Source organism: Eupeodes corollae, chromosome 1, assembly GCF_945859685.1.
Source record: "Eupeodes corollae chromosome 1, idEupCoro1.1, whole genome shotgun sequence".
In the NCBI taxonomy this organism is placed as follows: Eukaryota; Metazoa; Arthropoda; class Insecta; order Diptera; family Syrphidae; genus Eupeodes; species Eupeodes corollae.
The window spans coordinates 159,284,584-159,305,802 of NC_079147.1; the positions used below are offsets into that span (position 1 = coordinate 159,284,584).

The 21,219-nt window shown below is 33.9% G+C and overlaps 1 protein-coding gene across 6 annotated transcripts in view; it reads left to right on the forward strand.

Annotated features, from left to right (window-relative positions):
- LOC129941690 (zinc finger protein Xfin-like) overlaps positions 1–19,747 on the forward strand; it is a 34,168-nt gene extending 14,421 nt beyond the window's left edge. Inside the window, exons 4-14 of one of the 6 annotated variants that reach the window (XM_056050385.1) lie at positions 3,069–3,605; positions 3,683–4,354; positions 4,431–4,970; positions 5,033–5,443; positions 5,503–5,991; positions 6,053–6,325; positions 6,407–6,721; positions 10,115–10,771; positions 10,837–11,202; positions 18,908–19,255; positions 19,349–19,747. In XM_056050385.1, the coding sequence (XP_055906360.1) occupies positions 3,069–3,605; positions 3,683–4,354; positions 4,431–4,970; positions 5,033–5,443; positions 5,503–5,991; positions 6,053–6,325; positions 6,407–6,721; positions 10,115–10,771; positions 10,837–11,202; positions 18,908–19,255; positions 19,349–19,611 (4,871 nt within the window). In that variant the 3' untranslated portion in view covers positions 19,612–19,747. Of the gene's footprint in view, positions 1–3,068; positions 3,606–3,682; positions 4,355–4,430; positions 4,971–5,032; positions 5,444–5,502; positions 5,992–6,052; positions 6,722–10,114; positions 10,772–10,836; positions 11,203–18,907; positions 19,256–19,348 lie in introns of those variants that run through there. The other 5 variants (XM_056050384.1, XM_056050386.1, XM_056050387.1 and 2 more) reach the window with 5 other exon arrangements.
- Positions 19,748–21,219: the final 1,472 nt, after the last annotated feature.

Sequence of the window (21,219 nt, forward strand, 5' to 3'; positions counted from 1 at the left end):
TGTTATGTTATTTTGTTAAATACAGATGTTAAAATTTCAGTGAGCGATTATTTTCCGTAAAATATCATTCTTGCAGAGATTCCATCATTTCCAGTGCATTTGTCCTTTTTCATGTCTTCTTTGGTCCTCTCAATACTTCCTTTTCCTTAACATGGAGTTTGTGTTGTGAGGCCATCGATGTCTTACTATCAATATTTTCATCGTTAGTTATGTCTTTGTATATGAAAACTATAGTACTTTCATGAGTAGAAAACTTTAAGTGCTCAACTTTTATATCTTTGATTCTTTTGATTTTGTTCGTCAGAATCAGGTCTATTTAATTTTTTGTTTTACCATTAGGTGAGATCCAGATCCATTTTCATCATTCCATCTTATAACTCTTCCTCTTCTTTCATTTCCTGCTCCATATCCATAGGGTCCCAAAGTTTTCTTTTCTTCTTCGTTTCTCTTTCCAAGTTTTGCATTGAAGTCTGCAATCACTTACATAACATCGGTTCTTCTGTTATTTGTGTTATATTTCATCTAAGTTGTTGTAGAACCTCAGCATTTTCCCGTTATTAGCTCTCCGTCGGTGCATATACTTGAATTATTGTCATTCTTATGTTTTTGATTTTAAGTTTTATGTCGCACATTTTTTCATTATGTAACTGGATGTTGGTATTTTTTTCTTTTAGTTCGTTTTTAATAACGAATCCAAAACCGCAGAGACCTTTCGTTTGTCCTACGTAGCAAAAGATTCCATGGTCATTACCTATTATATTTTACCCTAGTAATCTTTTCTCTAATGTCCCATTTTATTTCCTCGGCTCTTGCCTTAATTCTTCTTTTGTTTCATCCGAGACAAGTGTCCTGACATTAAATGTGCATATCTTTAAAGCAGTGGTCTCCAATTAGTTTCGTTCGTGGTCCGGACATTTTATTTATAAGAAAAAATATTTATTAAACAAATGTAATGAAGGAAATAACAAAGGTATTTTATTACATAGGTATCAATGCAAAAACTGACATTTTTTGTTGCGAATTATCCGTCTGAAGTTTTGAGTAAAATTGGTGCAATCTATTGACATTAAATCCTGGAGATGTTCAGTAGTAAGTCGAGATCGAAATTTATTATTTAATATCCGTAATAAATGTCTTGTATTGGCCGTGGTCAGTCTCGTTGTAACTGCTGCTCTGCTGATTATTTTATTTAAATTGAGGAAGTGTAAGCATTCATTTCCATGATCATTAATAAAGAGATCAAGTTTTCGAGAAAAACTTTTGACATCTGACATGATCTCGCATACCATCTTTCCCTTGCCTTGATGTTTAAGGTTCAGGTCATTCAGGCCTCCGAGCGGCCGGCAGAGCGATCACATGATGAATTACCCCCGCCCTCGCGACACTTGCCGCAATCCGCGAACTCTTTCTCGCTCGTTCGTTACTTCGCTCGGCCGTTTTCGAATTGACGTCAACGAAGATAATGTGGGGGATACATTATTATTAAATAACGTACAGCTCGCGTCAATCTTGTTGAGGCCACGAAAGTTATTTATATCAGAAGTAGTCTTTAGTTCAAGTTACTGTGTTCTCGCGGGTCCGCGCAAAATGGATCAGCGGTCCGGATGCGGATCGCGGTCCGCCATTTGGCGACCTCTGCTTTAAAGTTTCGTGTTGATTCTTGTGGGTACAATTCTGTCTTTGATTATTATTTTTGTTTAGGGGATGTCGATCTACTCTTCTCAAGATGATCAACTGGGTTGGAAAGGACTGTTTTAATATATATTAAATGTTGGTTGATGGTCTTCATTATTAGTCCGGTGATTGTTATTTAAGACTTCTTATTTATTATTATTTTTGGAGAGAAATTTTATTTGGTTTGTTTCTTTGGGCTCGTTTTAGTTGATACTGTTACCGTACATTTAAGCTTGTTAATATATTTTTTTTTGTTCTTTTGTTGTTCAGCTATTGAGCTATCATTTGGTCCTATTCTCTTCCTTGGGTGTTCTTGTCCATTTTCAGTTCATACTTTTCCTTCGACGACTAATTCGTTAGCTTTAAAGTATGTTTTTTTTTGAATTCTTATAATTTTTGTATTAGAGGCTTCCGAGCTTCAACCCTTGATTTTTGTAGATCTGTTATCGTAATGAATGTGGTGCCAGTGACGATGGCACGATATAAGTCGATTCCCATCGCATCCCATAATTTAGTATTCTTAGATTTACTTAATAAGTCAAAATACGATTATTCTTTAGCACCGAGGCCGTATAAAAAATATAGTCGTCGTTCTATGAAAACTCCCTAAGTCCATTTACCACAAAAATTAAATAAATACCACTAAGTTCATGCAAATGAGAAAATCTATATTTTTTCAAAACTCCCTAAGCTTAACGATGCACCATTTTTAAATTATAAAGAATTAAAACTCCCAAAAGCTATTGATTTGCATATTAATTTCAAACTTCTAATGCAAATATCTCAAAACACAAAAAATGGACTTAGGGAGTTTTAATAGAACGACGACGATATCTTCTTTAATAAATATTTTCCTGGAATATTCGATCTTGCGGGTGTAAAAATGTAAAAAATTAACTTAAAGTTTTGTATACAACTCCATCCCTTCGTTCGCCTTAAAGTTTAAGCACTCCATAAACACTTAAAGAATGACATGTTACGTGACACATTTCCACAAATTTTTAATTTGAGTAGATTGTTTCTAACACTTCCGATAAGAGCTGCTTCAGTTAAGAGATCTTTTGCAACAATTACATTTCTGTTTTTTTTTTAGTCCCTCATTTGTCTCCGACTTACCTTTAGAAATAAATCACGCCTCGACACTGAATTGTGGTCACAAAAGTTGTCTTTAATAATTATAGGTTTTTTGAAAAGTTGTCTGTTAGGTCTTATTTTTTCTTCGGTTTTCTTGGCTAGACGAAAACACCATTCAATGTCCGTTCTTATATTTAAATATTAATATTAAATATAAATTCAGAATTTTTCAGGATCACCAAATAAAAAACTCTTAGAATCAGTTTTCAGGGAATTTTCCTAAAAAAATCTCTAAAATATATCCATATTTTAATTTTCAGTATTTAAATACTTATCACGCCTTAATGAACATGTAGTTTGTCATAGTGATGCCAGACCATTCGATTGCGTGAATTGTGGTAAATTTTTCAAAACACCAGGTCAACTAACGCGTCACATCAAAACAAGTCATATATTACCGTCGCTTAGAGGTCGTAGAAACCCTTTCGCTAAAAAGCGTCGTGGCTTAAGACGAACAAATGTTAACAAGAACATTGTCCTTACCGAATCAGAAATAAAAAGTCTTGAGTCTTCCACTGAAAATAATGAAAACTCATATGAAGAACCAATTGAGATCAACCCTGATCAACAAGATGAGAATATGCTCCAAGGCGAAAACCAGGATGGTACTACGACTGAAGCCGACAAAGATGAATCACAAATTATAAATAAAGATAAGCTCTTGAATGAATCCAGTAATAGTTTATCAGTGATTGAAACAAAATCGGAAAAATCAGATGATCTTCAGGAGCCTAACGAAACAGAGGAAATAAGTACTGAGACACCAAAAACTTATCACTGTGAAAAATGTGACGAAAGTATATACAAAAATACAAAAACGAAATAAATCAAAAAAATGGTAATAATAAATTGTTTTGTTTACTTTTTCTTTCAGCATTTATTGTTTCTGCTCGTTTTTATAAACATATGCGTGGTCATGGCATTGAAAGGCCATTCATTTGTTCCATCTGTGGTAAAGGTTTCAAAAATGGCGGAAATCTTAAAAGTCACATTGTGATAACCCATAAGAAACTAAAACCGTTTAAGTGCAATGATTGTAAACGTGCGTTTTCTTGCAAATCAAATCTTAAAAAACATTTAATATCGCGAATTTGGACTCATAGCTGCACTAAGGAGATTACTAACCGGCGAGGAGGTTCCAAAAAGAAGATTAAAAATAAAAAACATTTGAATTTTGAAGATGAAAACAACGAATCAAACCCAAGTGATGACACCATTACACAAAAACAAGAAAAAACTGCTATTGCAGCGAAAATTGAATATGAAAATTCAAATGATGATAACGGCAAACAAAATCAGAAATGTCCTACTGAGCAAATAAACGTTAAATTGAATAGTACAGAAGTTAATGTCCAAGAACCAGATACTGTTGTTATTGAGGATAAAACTAATTTTGGGGAATCAGAGTCAGTTGAAATGAGCTCGGATCTTTTTAAACCAGAGCAAGTAAATCAACCACATTTGGATACGACGCCAAAACAGGTGGAAGAAGTAAGTCCTAAAAAGAAACCGAAAAATCGATATGAGTGCTCTCACTGCAAAAAAGGTAAATCAAAACTACAACTCACACGAAATAAATACATAGTACGTATCTAATAAATATTTCTTTTCTTTTATTTCAGTCTTTCAGTACGAATCGTACCTTAAAAAACATTTGCAAAGTCACAGCGATGAAAGACCATTCATATGTACAATATGTGACAAAGCTTTTAAATATAAAGTTAGCCTCAAGTCTCACAACATGATAACTCATGCTAAAATAAAACCCTATAAGTGTGATAAATGCCCTCAAGCATTTGTCAATGAATACACCTACAGAGTGCATAGAAATTCACACAACAAAGTAATTAAGAGAAAAACTAAGACTATGCGACGTCGCGCACTTACCAAACCGCATCTTGAGCAGTCAACAAGTGCTGATGTTGATGTTGATCAAAACAATACAAATCTCGGGCCAGAAGGTGATTTAGCAAAGAATGGCCTGACATCTTGTTCAATTTGTTCTTCGTCAGTTCATATCGAACATTTAACAGAACATATGAAACAAATTCATAACATAATTGAAACAACAAAAGTTTCCGCTAATCCGAATAGTCATTCCAAGGAAGAAGTGAATCTAGGATCCGTACCAAATAAGTTTGAGTGTCCTGACTGTAAAAAAAGTAAATTGAAATTAAATTTTTAAAAATTAACAAATTTAAAGTTAAATTGTTTTGTATTTCAGTATTTTTGTTTGCTTCGTACCTTAAAAAACACATGCGATGTCACAGCAACGAAAGGCCACACGTCTGCTCAAACTGCGGCAAGGCCTTCAAAGATTATTGGAGGCTTAGATCTCACATTAAGGAAAAACACCCTTCTCTCTCTAAAAAAATCATTCACAGACAAAAAAGAAGAAGATTAAATCTAATTAAATTTGAGAGCAATTTAGATTCAAATGAGCCTACGCAAGTTGATGAAACAAGTGATATCTCGAATATTCCACAAGATCTTATGAATCTCAGTCTCAATGAAGAAAACTCACTGGACAAATCAAACCAAGAGGCCCAAGTGGCAGTTCAAACTATAAATTCGAATGAGTCTGAGGTCCCAATCGGAGATTTAGTTAAACCTCAATGTACTCTATGCAACAGAGGTGAGTTTCAAATATTTCCAATGGATGTTATTAAATATTTATTTACTTTTAATTTTCAGTGTTTCAGTTTGCCTCACAACTTGAAACTCACATGAGAACACACACTGGAGAAAGGCCTTTTGCTTGTTCAACTTGCAAAAAGACCTTCACTCAAAAAGGTCATCTTAAAAATCATATCTTGATAGACCATAAAAAAATAATGCCCTTCCAATGCAGCGTTTGTCTACGAGGATTTGCAAGTGGTTTTAATATGAGAGTACATGAAAAAACGCATTTCAATCAACGTCGGAAGAAAGTTAAATCTAATGCTAAAAAAAGTGGTAAACCGCGACAAGGATCTGATGATAAGAATTCTGCAGTCGAAACAACAACAACGCCCACCAAAATTGATCAAGATGATCTTCAAGATCAAGTTATTATGAACTTTGAAAAACTCGAGCTTCACCCACTGTTTGAATCAATGTCTTCCTCTCCAAACCCTCTTGATCAAAACACAGACAACAGAACCGAACAGAATTGTTTCTTTCCTTGTACCCAATGTAAAAAGAGTAAGTAGCTAAAATATATCTCTCCCTTCTTTTAATTTATAAAATTTGAACTTATTTTTAGCATTTGTTTTTCTTTCTGATCTTAATGAGCATATCAAGACCCACAATGCGAATGCAAGACCATTTAAATGTTCCATTTGTTGCAAAGCATTCAGACAAGGAGCTCATCTCAAGATTCACACCCAAATGAGCCATACAAAAACAAGAAATTTCAAGTGTGATGAATGTGACCGGGTATTCCTAACTTTTTATATTCTCAATAAACATTTGCGATCCCACAAAGGAAAGAAAAAGCGAAATAAAGTTAAAGTGAAAGGGGGTCATAGAAGAAAAGGTACATTATTACCAAAAAGTGAATATTCCGACCAGTTTTGTACGAACATTGAAAGTGATGAAGCTAATAATGAACTTATAGAAACAGTTTACGACAACGGAGACATTACTGAGAATGTAAATACTTCAAAGGAACAACAAATTCCAGCAGAAGCAGATGCTGAGAACAAAAATATTCGAATAACGTGCGCACTGTGTAACGTTGCAGTTGATTCAGATGACTTAACAGAACATATGAAGGAGTGTCTTAGCATATCACAACCATCCAGTATTTTATTGAAAACAGAACCCTTAGAAGAACCACAAAGCGTTCAGCATCCACTCTTTAGGACACTATCCACTAAAGACGAAGAAATTGATACTGGCATTACAAAACATTGTATGGAATGCGAAAAAGGTAAGGACTACTACTATTAAGCGAGAACATTTCCGACACATAACTTTTAAGTCAAGAGTTTGAAGTCTACAGAAACGATGGTCATGTTGGTAATGCAAAGGATTTAGGTGGAGGTGTTCTCATTGCGGTAAAAAATACATATTTCTCTTTTTCTGTATCTTTCTATTTGAATTATCAATTGAACTGGTATGTCTAAAGATAATGGTAAAGACTAAGAATATTTTCATTTTAAACGTCAACATTGCTCCAAAAATTTTGGAGTCTGTTTATAACGATCTCTCCTTGGCATTACACTTTCGTATAAATTTGTCCAGCCCTGACACCAATATTTTACTTCTAGGTGATTTTAATTTACCACACATTGACTGGATTCCATCCACCTCTCCTTCTTCTTCACAATTGGAACTATCTATTCTCGATGAAGTCCTTCTTACTGACACTTAGCAAACAAGCTTTATTAAAAATCGAATTCATGATTTAGTCTTTTCTTCTGACGCTATTAGTACTTTTGTTCTAGAATCTAGATCAGGAATTACTAATATTGATAAATATCACCCCCCTTTGGGCATTTTGTTTGACTAAAGTAATCACCTTACTGAACACAGTAATTCCTTTATTTGCTTATTTCCAGCTGTTATCTGAAGATTTTACCATTGACGAAGCAGTTTCAACTTTTTATAAGACCCTTAATTATTGTTTGGAAAAAATGTACCCTTAAAGAAATCAAGAAATACAAACTTTAGCCATCCTTGGTACACGAAAAAATTGCGTTTACTGCGTAACAAAAGAAATAAGGCATGGAAAACGTATCTCAAAACTCTGTCTCCAATCAACTTCTCTTTTATGTTGAACTCTTTAACTAATTTAAGTCTCTTTCTAATTTCGTATATGCTAGCTATGTTACTGATATGGGCACCACTTTGAAAGAGAATCCTTAAAAATTTTGGAGACTTGTAAACTTCACTTACAAGAACCTTTCATTCATAAAACTGTTGATATCTGTTACGCTATCGCGCCAAATTTACGTGAGTCACTTGTTAACAGCCCTGAAGAAGTTGATGAAATACATTTTCGTAATCTTCACTCCTTTTCGCAAACTAGCTGTAGTCACATACCTGTGCTACAGAGTAGGGCCCTTGATCTTTTATCCGCGTTGAATGATGACTGTTCAGCCGGTCCCGATGGTAATCCCCTGATAGTATTAAAAAAGTGTATTAATGCTTTAGTTGAACTCCTTAAACCCGTTAAAGATATTTTTGCTGCCTCTGCCTCAATACTAACAAAAGCTCCATGGACATCATGATGAGTTCTTCCGATTATGTGAATGTCATCAGCATATTCTAGTAATTGGACAGACTTTTGAAAGATAGTGCCTCTAGTGTTGAAGTGTGAGCTCTGCACTATTCTTTTCTATCACTATTCGAGCACGATGTTAAAAAAATCACATGACAGCGCATCACCTTGTCTAAAACTTTTTTTGACATCGAAAGGTTGTGTTAAGTTGTTTCGAACATTTATGGAGCAGCGTGAATTCTCCATGGTCATCTTGCACAAACGGACGAGTTTGGCAGGGATACCAAAACTAGACATGGCTTTATACAGCTCGTCCCTGTAGATGCTATATTATGCGGCCTTGAAATCGATGATCAGATGTCGATTTGGTGTTCTTTTGTTTTTTCCGCGATCTGCCGTAATATGAATATTTGATCGACTGTGGTCTAAAACCACACTGATAAGAACCTATAAGGTTGTTGACGATGGGCTTTAGACGTTCTTATATTACGGCTGAGAAGATTTTATAGGCGATGTTTAGTAGACTGATTCCTCTATAGTTGGTGCAGGTTAAAGGGTCTCCTCTTTCCAGGGTCGGGCAAACAATACTGAGGTTCCATTTATCGGGCATGCTTTCTTCCGACCATATCTTACAGATAAGTTGGTGCATTCCTCTAACCAATTTATCTCCAGCTGCTTTAAAGAGCTTGGCATTTATTAGACTTCAGCTTAGATATGGCAATCTTTACTTTATCTAAGTCGGGAGGATGGGATTGTTGGCTTTCGTCGTCTATGTTGAATGGATCATCCTGCCTGACAGTGGAATTCGGTTCGTCGTCGCCGTTATACAGTCTGCAGAAGTGGTCCTTCCATATCCTCAGCATTGACTGCGGTTCCACTATAATGTTTCCCCTTCGTCTTTGCAGCCTTTGGTTATAGGTTTATGTTCCTGCGAACTTGGTTTCACCTGTTCATAAAACTATCGAACTTCATTCCTGCTTTTAAATCTCTCAACATCTTCCAACGCACGCTTCTCATGCCCTCTCTTTTTCATTCTGAGAAGTCGGCGTTCTTCTCGCCTCTTCTGCTCATAGAGCTCATGAGCAGCTCTCGTCTTTTTATTCAGCGCCGCTTTGCGTGCCTGTTGTTTGGCTGTATTTGCCTGCCGACATTCCTCATCAAACCAGGGGTTCCTTGTTGGTGGCTGCTTAAAACCCAGCACATCAGAGGCGACTTCTCTGATTACATCTTGGCAATGTTGCCACTGGTTTTCTATACATTCTGTTGCCGACAGAGAACTTCGAGAGAGGTTACCTGTAACTCGGTCGGAAAAGAATTTGGCTATCTCTTGCGATTGTAGCCGTACGACGTTGTACCTTCTTCCAGCATCTCCCTGTTTTGCCTTGGGTCTGGAAACCCGAAGTGCTACCTTGGCTACAACGAGGTAGTGGTCCGAGTCGATGTTTGCTCCTCGAAAAGTTCGGACATCCATGATGCTGGAAACGAATCGGACGTCGATCGCAATATGGTCAATCTGGTTGACGGTAGATTGATCTGGAGAACTCCAAGGTCCTTTGTGGATGATTAGGTGTGGAAAACGCGTACTGGCTATCATGACGTTTCGCCCCGCCGCAAAATCTATGAGCCTGAATCCGTTGTCGGAAGTGTTGTCGTGCCTATTATTCCACCAAAGATGCTTTAGTGGAAACACCTCTCCCCCTCTCTCGTTTCATTCGCTTTTCCCTAAAGGGTATTCCTTGGGATGATCCTTAGAATCTGCCTCCCTATGAACATCATATTCTGCTTCTTCAAATGATATCTCTCCATCAAAGGCGTGTTATAATGACTTAGTATTTTTTCATCATGAAGTGTAAAAAACATTTTACATCGCTGTGCTGGAAACGAAACTAGACTGTATTTCTGTAATTAAATTCCAAGTATTTAGAAAAATATTTACATAATATGACATTAGACATCTTGCGTAGTGTATTTTCTCAATTTTACTTTGTATTTTACCATACATGGAATATTTATGGCTCAAGTTCATTAATGCCAATTAGACGACGAGCTTGAGTTTTCGCTGAATCTAACTTTAAATAAAATATTTGTTGTTTATTTCAGAATTTTTTACTTTTGCACTCTTTGCTGAACACATGAAGACCCACAATGTTGAAAAGCCATTCATTTGTAAAACCTGCGACAAAGGTTTTAAGAAAAATGCTCATCTCAAGTCTCACATAATGATAGTTCATAAAAGAATACTACCATATAAATGTATTGATTGTTCCCGAGCCTTTTCCAGCAAGTATAATCTCCAAACGCACTTAAAAACTCATAATGCAAAAGGCAACTTAAAAAAAAGGAGAGTTGTTGTTAAAAAAAGCTATTACAAAGATCCAACTTATCATGCAAAGCCAGTTAATATCGCAGATGCAAATCAAAACCCCAATTCAGGAGAAAGTCAACCTGAAAATGAATTTGAAGAGGATACATTTAATTATCAATCAATTCAAAATCCAATAGAACTACATGAAAGACAAATCTACTATGGCAGAAATGAGAATAAGATAAGATGTACATTGTGCTTTATTACAGTAAATACAGACAATTTATCAAAACACATGCAAGAGTTCCACAATTTACCTGAGTCTTTGACATGCATGGCAATCAAAAAGGAACCTTTGGAAGAATCAGAACAATTAGAACATAGATCATTGGAAATTGAGACTGGTCAGTCTGATACACCACGTCTTCTACAATGTCCAACATGCGATAAAGGTTATTCACAATCAAAAAATATTTATATTTAATTTTAGAACTCAACTTAAATTTTTCCTTAACAGAATTTATTCATCTATCGCGCCTAAATGAACATATGCGAGCCCATAGCGATGAAAGACCATTCATCTGCTTGGCGTGTGGTAAGACATTCAAACGGCATGGTCATCTTACGACCCATATAGCCACGTGTCACAAAAAAGCAAAACCATTTAAATGTAAGGAGTGCAACCAAATTTTCTCAAGCAGCTTGGACTTGGATGTTCATTTACAAACACATTTAAGCGACCAGAATAGAACAGAACAAAATAAAGTTAACCAATTAGAGTCACCCCAGAATGATGAATCTCTCCCTCCATTAAACATAGGTGCCGATTTAATAGTAGAACGTACAGCTGAAGAGACACACCAATGTACCCTTTGCCCTACAGGTAAGCAAAGCAAAAAACATTAAATTAAACTAAGCATTTGATGTTAATTCATCAAATAGCTTTGATTAACAAAAGAAGGTGCTCGTTTAAATATCGCAGTACTATAAATACATATGTATTCTAATTTTAGAAACATCTAAATGAACAAATTATTTAAATTTATTTTTTAAATGTACATACATACTTAAATATATGCTAAAATCGAGATTTTTTTCAGTTTTGTTTTGTAGAGTTTTTAATTGGGTATTACTTAATTTACATTGAACTCATTTTCCCCTTACCTTTTTTATGTCAAATATGGTAACAATCGGCGACATAGAGAAAATACGAAAAGGCCAGAAGTGTGGCACTTAGCAAAACTCAGGTTGGTAAAAATACCGATCATACGGAGTTTAACTTTCATTGTTATAGCTAAGTGCCAATATTCTTTTCTCGAAATAGTCTAGCCGTTTACGTATATGATGATGTTGTCCATTAGCTTCTACCACAGTATGACTGGTGTATTAATACAAATTTTAATTATATGTGGTTCAAATTCACTGCTCAAAGGCTCAAGACTATTTCAAGTCAGTATGGTTACAAACAACATAGGTAGACAGCTCGACTTAATTTCTCTCGTTTCAGAAAGTACTCATTTACTATCTACCCCTGATAAATTCCGAGCCTCCTCTTTCCTTTACTTTATTCACTTCATTGCGATAGTTATTCGGTGTCGTCTGCAATATTGATTTTAATTCGTTCTTCGATAATAGCACCTCAATGATACCAATGTTTCATTCAATCCGTACCATATGATCCACTTTAAAACGTATCTTCCTCCCCTCCGCACTTTGGTGTAATTATTATTACTATTATTCATTTCTATCTACTAGGCAAGTTAAGTTTTTAATTGTAAATGATAAGAGCTATATACATAGGTAGTTATTATTGTTATTATTATTATTTGTTGTTTTTTGATGTTTTAAATAGAGTTTTTAATTTTTAAATTCGTCATTATATAGTATACCAAATTTATGTTGTCAAAATTGATAATTTAAAAGATGGTGCAAGTTTTGCGCAGGTTGAAGAGACTTTTAGACAGGAAAGAAGGTGGGTCATTTTTCGATGATTTGACTTCTACGTCAGCTGCTTCGTTGCCATTGATTCCAACGTGGCGTGGAATCCAGGGGAGTCATTCCGTAATTTCCGAAACGATAGTCGTCAAAACGATTATCATTAACGATATCGTCAATAATTTGCTTCGCGTAACTTTATCACTATCGTCTCGTTCAATCGTTTTCAGTATATGTAAGTTCGTTGAGTATATTATACTATGACTGAAATGTCAAAATGAACTCAACGAAAGATAATGCTTGTTCAATAACTTGAAAATGTTATTAAACTTGGTTTTTCTCTATGGAAAATTTTGAAAATTTGCAAAAAATGAATTTTCAATAAACATGCCAACTATTTTGTGATGTTTATTGTTATTGTCACTTTTTGTGTTTTCATTTGTTGCCGCCGAAGATAAAACTATAATAACCGCGTTTTATTATCATCATGATCTGATCCGGATCTTGGATTTACATGCATTACAACAACAACACAAGATCCTGCTTTGTGTTTGGATCTCAATTTGAGATCCAAAATTTAATTCTTTTTTTCCCACCAAGGAGCGCTCTATCGTTGTGATTTCACATGTAAATGTTGGTATCATTGCAAACAAATTAAATAAAACCTGTATTGCCATATAAACATTTCAATTTGACTGAAATAAAATATTTTTTTTAAATAAAAAGCGAGAAGCTTTATATTTATTTATTTGGTATATAATCCATGAAATAATTAGATATTTTAACAAAACTAATTAATTGGTGAAATTCAAATAATTAAGTCCAAAAAAATGTATATTTGACATAATTTATGGGTATTATTTTCCCCAAAAAAAAAATCATTGAGCAAAATGTTCTATGGGAAACCCTGCTTTAAATGTCAAAAAACATAAATAAAATCGAGAAAGCTGCAGCAGAAAAAAATGTTGAAAATACTTTTACATGGAAATTTTTTGAAATCATTCTTTTAATTGAAAATGGTTGTAAGAAACACTTAGGTGACATAAATTAGAACTCAGAAACGTCTGAACCATCTCAATGAAGAGAGTAGTTTTGAAATGACAGTGGTTTGTATGTAACACTTCCAAGAATTTCGAGAGAAAATCATACAAAATTCTTAAAAGTGTTACATACAACCCACCGTCATTTCAAAACTACTATCTTCATTGAGATGGTTCAGACGTTTCTGAGTTCCAATTTATGTCACCTAAGTGTTTAATTTAAAGATTTAAAGATTTCAAAAACTTCCCATGTAAAAGTATTTTCAACATTTTTTGATTCTCAAAAAAAAAAGTTGAAACAATTTTTTGATGGAAATTTTTTGAAATAATTTTTTGAATTTAATAGAGTTTACGGAATCAGTTAGCAGACATAAATTAAAACTCCGAACCGTTTGAACCATCCCAATGAAGATAGTAGTTTTGAAATGACGGTGGGTTGTATGTAACACTTTTAAGAATTTTGTATGATTTTCTCTCGAAATTCTTGGAAGTGTTACATACAAACCACTGTCATTTCAAAACTACTCTCTTCATTGAGATGGTTCAGACGGTTCTGAGTTCTAATTTATGTCACCTAAGTGTTTCTTACAACCATTTTCAATTTAAAGAATGATTTCAAAAAATTCCCATGTAAAAGTATTTTCAACATTTTTTGATTTTTGTGATTTGCACATTTTTAGAAGTTGTGGAGCTACAACTGGAACTTGAATCATCATCGATAAGATTCAATAGGGATAAAATTGAATTGTTTGATTCTTCGCTTTCATCGCTTTCAAATAAAAACTGCAAATTATAAAAGTTTTTAATAGAGAAAAAAAATAAAAATTAAAATGAATACTTCGATCAACCACAGCAGCTTCCATTTTGTATATTTGTTTATATTTGTTTTGCTTCGAAATGTCACTTTTGAAAGAACGAATTTGATACTGCTACCAAACTTTAAATAATAAAAAATATGATGATCCAATGCTGTTTTATTATCATGATCTGATCCGGATTAGATCACGGTGATAATAAAACGCGGCTAATATCAAAATGTTTGTTCAATGTGTGATACGTTTGATAATTAGGTGCAGTAATAAACCCAATTTTTTCCAAGGGAAGGAAGTAAAGACTCCATTTTATCCACAGGGAACATAACTTGGCTTAAAAAATATTTTTTGTTTCCAAAACTATTTTGGATTAGTGCTTTGTGCAAGAGCGATGCTAAAATCGTTGTCTGACTAATATACCAATGTTCCTCCGCCCCAAAGTTTCAATAGTTACAGTAAATTTTAATATTGAAGGTATATACATTATGTATGTTGAACGACAACCTCCCTGGTAAATTTATTGTTTATAATATCATAAAGTCCTTTTTTGCAATTCCAAAACTACAATTGTAATATTTAATAACAATTAAGAGATTACTAATGTTTTGCATGTAAAAAAATGCTAACATATGAGTTAGAATAGATAGAAGGTCCCATTCATCTCTTAATTTTGTTCGTAACCAAATTCATTGTATTCTTTTGAGTTTTTATTTCCATTTTTTAACAAAGCTAAACTACACCGAAACTTTTTTACTTCAATTTGCTTAGTTATCAATGGAAATTAATAGCAGACGATACCTACTTAGCTATCGTGCAAACGCTATCGTTTTGACGATATCACTTTGACGATTATCGTCTTACGTGAAGTGAGACTATCGTCGAAACGCTATCGTCTAACGATTATCGTTTTACGGAATGACCCCCCAGATGATTTTTTAAAGATTCGGGATTTAGGATGAGATGGTGTCTTATTATTTCTACTATTCCAATCGAGTTCGAAATGTTTTCTATAGCCTTTATAGTTAAAAGGCTATCCAAAAATATGATCGTTTTTATTTTCTGTTATCGCTTGGTATATATCAAACGCTTCAGCAGTAAAAGTGGATGTGTGAGAGGATAGTAGCCCTTTGGAGACTACGGCGCCAACAACAGCAAACGAGGTGTACGGGTCCCCTTTGGATGCGTCTGTAAATAGTAGTTTCCATCCAAGAGATTTGTAGTTTTCTGCGTTGTCTTGAAAAAGTTTTTTGTACATATCATCAGAAGTTGAATTTTTTGATAGTTGCAAAGTTCGGCGTGTATGGTGTTACTTGAAAGGTTTCAAGATTGGTTATTCTTTGCGTAGTTTTGAATAGAGATCGGAACACCAAAGTTCTTTGCGAACGTGAGTGCCCTACATAAAGTTGATTGGATTCGTTGATGTATCTTTCGATTCAAATTTTGTTTGACTCCTGGACGGATGGATGTTCTATATGAAGAGTTTATTTTTGTAATTATTTTTGCCGTAAGAAAGTCAATTCCGTCCGTTAAATGAGGAAGCCCAGCTTCAGTTAATATGTTAATGATGTGTGTTGAGCGTATGGTTCTCATGCAGCTTCTGGTAGTGGAGTGGTAAGGTTTTGTGATAAGACCCAGAGATGATTTGGAGCATTTTCCGTAGATTGGTAAACAATAATCAATTTTTGATAACACAATGGATTTGGTTAAATTTATAAGAGTATTAATGTTCGCGAAGCTATTTTTTGAAGACAAATATTTAATTATATAAACCCTGGTAGTTAAACTTTTCCTTATATACACACAATGGTTCTTAAAATTAAATTTAGAATCGAATATAATGCCATCAAGTTTCAAAGAATCGATGTTTTTTATACATCTGTTGTTTAAATTGACTTCAACAAATTTTGTACAGTTGTTTTTTTTTTACATATATGAAACAATTCAGATTTTGAACATGAAATTATCGAGCCCGAGTATCTACACCATTGAAGAATAGCATTTATAATAGAAGTAAACATATTTCCCAATTCGTGGAGGTCTTTAATTTTAGAAAAAAATGATTAAATCATCGGCATAGAGTTAATGTTCGACTTTATGAATGCTGTCTATTATATTGCTTACTTCATTAAAAGCTATGATGAATAGCACCACTGATAGTGGAGCTCCTTGGGGGTGTTGGTGTAATAAAGATATTCGAATCCTTCGATATGTCAGAAATTCATTGTAAAAAACATATTTAAAAAGCTGGTCAGGTGTTGACTTCTCAAACTTTCAGCAAACTCAATGCTGACGCTTCTACCAATTTATAAACATTAAACGTTTATCCGATAACTTCCCTTCAACATTAAAATTTAACGATATGATATCTACCGACCCTAAAACTATTTTTTTTTACACTTCAGAATTTTAGAGAGTAGTAAGCTTATACCAAGCTTCAAATTACGATCAAAGGCTCATTATAAGTGCATGTGTTAGTTGTTAGTAAGTATTAATACAAATAAAGCCTAACACACGCACAAAATACAAAACATAATTAACATTTAACATGAATAAATACAGAACAACAAAAAAGGGTTAAGGTTAAGAGAGAGAGAACTTCACTTGTGCGTTGACATGACGATACGTCGTTAAGAGACAGGATGAACAGAAAAGGGCCAACATGGCTTCCCGAGGGAACACCAAATTGAGCAACAAAAGGTTCAAAATGACAATTTCTAAATTTTACCTCATAGGATCCGGAAAACCAAGATCTTTGAGTTTAAATAAAATAATTCCGTGGCTAAGTTGGTCAAAAGCTTTAGAAAAGTCAGTGTATACACAGTCAACTTCATAACCTTGTTCTAAAGCGTTTGAACAAATGTTTGAAAATGTGAGGAGATAAGTAACGGTTGACCGTTTTATCACTAAACCATGTTGCTGTTCGCAAATGAGATTTTTACTACAAATGCTACACTTTCACAAACAATTTGTTTAAACAAGGAATGTAGTTTGTTATATCCGCCTTGTTAACTTCCTTGAAAATTGGTGTTAGAAATGACTTCCTCCATATCCTAGTAAATTTGCCTGTTTTTAAGGGAAAATTTGAATAAGAACGTAAGGGGTTCAAATACTTTTTTAATACTATCGGAGGAATTATATCGGGACCGACTGAGCAGTCATCATTTAACGCAGATAAAAGACCAAGGACCGTACTCTGTAGCACAGGGATGTGACTACTATTAAAAACCTCTTGGCCTTATTCTCCAGCCAATGCTACAGTAATCATTTCAAAGAACCTGAATATAGCTTTTCGGATTTCTATTATTTCTCTAATGGTCCGAATGGATTGCCTGCAATATTATTAAAAAAGTGTGGTAGCTCCCTATGTTACCCTCTTTCAGTACTGTGTCGTCTTTGGATTTCTCAAACTATCTTCCCAAAGCTTTGAAAAGATTCCTTCCTTTTTCTTATTCATAAAAGGAGAGCGAAAAATGATGTTATGAACTACAGGCTCATAGCCAAGCTTTCTTCAAGTCCCAAGCTTTTTCGAAAGCATTGTCTACGAATAGTGGACCTTTTTTTCTTCCCAACAACATGGCTTCCAAAAAATCAGATCCACTACCACCAATCTTACTGAATTTGTATCAAAAACTCTAAACGAACTAAAGAAAGGAAATGAAGTGGACGTTATCACTAGAGACATTAGTAAAGCCTTTGATAAAATTAGTCACCAAATTATTTATCTTAACGTTAAAGCTCTTAAATTCCCATCCTTTTTTATTGTTTTGCTCAGATCGTGAGAACCGCTGATATGGAGTTGTTTTCAAGTTCTCAATCTCTGATCCAAATTATGAAAACTCAGGAGTCCCCCAAGGGAAAGAGAGCCACGTTGGTCCTTGTTATTTGTCCTAACTGTCAATGACGTGTCATGCTAGAGGTCTTGGGTTCAATCCCTACCGGTGCCATCTATTTTTTTTTCACGGGTACTGATTGAAAAATACTCCAAGAGTAATTCTTGTCATGAAAAGTGTTTTCTCGGACTGTAGGTCCCCTGCATCCCTCACAACAGTAATCCTAAGGCCCTAGTTCTCAACAGACTGTTGATAGTTCTCAATGGACTGGTTAAAATCTGTTATCAACAAAATAAACGCTTGTGTGCCCCAGGGCTCAATTTTGTCTCAGCGAATCTTTTTAATTTTTATAAATGACATTTGGCTAAAACTTTTAACCCACTGTACCCTCACCTTTTAAAATTCGGTTTTAAGTGTGTTATCAGATCATTAAATTTTGATCTTGAAAGCATTGTCCTTCTCTTGTGGAGTGAGCACATATTTGAAGTCTTAAAAAATGCTGTTTAATTTTAGGTTATTTCTGTGGATGCATATTTATTTTTGGTCTGTTTTTTTTTTTTTTTTTTTACTGATTTTTTTTCTGTATAAGTTAGATTATTAAAAATTGAGTTAGAAAAGCCAGCTAAGCAGATACCAAAGGTTTTAAAGATCTTTAAGAGACATTCAATGTCGAAGTTTGTTTGCAGCAACTCTAAGTCAAAATGTATGCCTTCTTATGGAGCAGTTTTCTATTAACTCCAGTTAAATGTTTTGTCGTCTCAGAAAAGTGGTAGTGTTGGTCTGTTAGTAATTTTTCTTCTACATACGGAATGTAATTTTAATAATGATTTCAATACACATAATCCATAAAAAAGCCTTAAATCATCATTTATTATTATTTTTTTTCACATGTATACAATTAAATCCGCTTTTATCGTATCATTTCACATCATTATTATTTGCACATTTATTTTGATACAATATTTTGTTAGTATTTAAATCCATTTCAAATCTCATGGAACACATGAAGGTCCACACCAGTGATCAACCTTTTATTTGTTCTCTTTGCGGCAAGGGTTTCATTAGTAATGACGACCTCGTTACCCATCGTTTAAATAGGCATAGTGAACCGAAGCCCTATCATTGCGACCAGTGCACACGGAAATTTAGAACAAGCTTAGAAATGCAAAATCATACATTGGTACATACTGGTAATTTTCAAAGGATTCAAAAACTAAACCATCACCGCAAAAGACAAAATGAAACACACAATCTGGATCTAAATAAGGAACCATTAAGCTATTCAAAAGATGCACCTCATTGTCGTATTTGTAAAAAAAGTAAGTTATTTATTTATACCTATAAAACGAATGTAATTCGGTTAAATTTTATGATTGTTATTCTTTTTATTCTTTTTATATTATAACAAACAGATTTTACCAACAATTGGGTTCTAAAGGAGCACATGAAATGTCACAGTTCTGTAAAACCATTCGTCTGTCCAATTTGCAAACACGGCTTTTCCAAAAAATATAATCTCAAAATTCATGTAATGGCGCATAAAAAAATAAAGCCTTTTAAGTGCTTATACTGTCCACAATCGTATTGTACAAATTCTGGCCGGACACATCATATGCGGACGCATACTCATGGACGAAAGAGAATAAATATCGATTCACTCAACGCTCAAACATAAAGTCTATGAGTTTTGCGTGAAACGAACGATTCCGTTCGACAAAAAAAAACAACAAATAATGACTTAAGAACTACTGTAAAATAAAAACTAAAACCTTGATATTCAATATTCTTCCTAGAGATACCCTATAAGTTAAGATACAAATAAATGTACTGCATTTAGAATTAAGATTAAAGTGTATTGTAGTATTTAGTTATAGTAATCATTCGAGAGACAGAACGTGATTTATGAATTCTCTTTTAATACAGTTCGATTTTTGGGATTATTTGTATTGATATTTCTATATGATTTAACATATAAATACATATATACTTCTGTGAATTTTTGGCATCAAATGTAATCCCTGTGATAACTTATAATGTTTTCAAATTATTTAATGGTGAATTTGTTGAGCTCTTTGGTGTTAAAGTTTGTAAATTTTTGACATTGAAATTACATAACTTCAATTTTTTTTCCAACATATTCGATTGAAAAATTAATCATACTAAATTTCAGCTTAACCTATCCTCAACAATGTAGTAGATGGTAAATTTTAATTGTAATGATACATTATGTTTTTCAAATCTTCAATATCGAACAATTAATTTAAAATATAAAATAAAACACATTTTAACATTTATAAAGGTCTGACTTGTATTTAAACATTTTGTTTTTGTTTCTCATAAAAAATTAGATTTTTGTTAAATGTGAAAAAAAAAAATATTTCATCTAATTTTACCCAAGTTCAAGCAAATAAAATTAAAACTAGTACTTAAGTTCAATTTTTAAAATTAAAAATATTTTATAAATATATATTTTAGAAACAAATAAATACAGTTATTTGTAAAATACAATTACTTGAGAATTTCAAAAAACAAATTCTTTTAATTTCTTTTTATAATAAGCGCATATTATAACCCTTATTATATAGAAGTATGAGCACTAGGAAACGGAGAGAGGGGTTGGAAGGAGGTGTCTGTTGGAGTGTGGTAAGAAATTCTACATTCGCGTAGTACGGCTTATACGAATCTCTGTACTTGACAGTACGACCGTACGACAGCATTCTTAAAAGAGCGAATATTACGGTTGAACTGTTTAAGGGGAGGAATGCTACTGGCTATTTCTCTGGAGCATAAACCGTTTAAATAACGGTAAAAAAGGTAAGACAAGAAACATTACGATGATGTTCAAGCGACGTAAATGATCCGATGATGGTGTTATCATCAATTAATCTAAATGTCCTCCGTTTAATAATGTCCAAGAGGCTCAAGTAAGTTGCAGGAGCACCAGCCCAAAAAATGGGAGTTATACTCAAGCATTGGACGTATATAAGTCTTGTAAATAACCGCCAGATCAGAGGTTCGAAAAACTTCGTACATCGCCTTAGAATATCCATCGTTCCGAAAAAGATGGTTGGTGATACACATACCGAGAATATCGAGATGTTCAGTCTCCTCGATGCAAGTGCTATCCATGGCTAATGGCAAGAGGGGTATATCTCGTCTTAATGATACAAGACAGCATTGGGTTTTCGAAGCATTAAATTCCACGCGGTTTTTTATTTCCCATTGTACAATGCTGTCTAGGTTGGAATTTAACGAGCTTATCATATTTTGTCGTTGCAGTTCC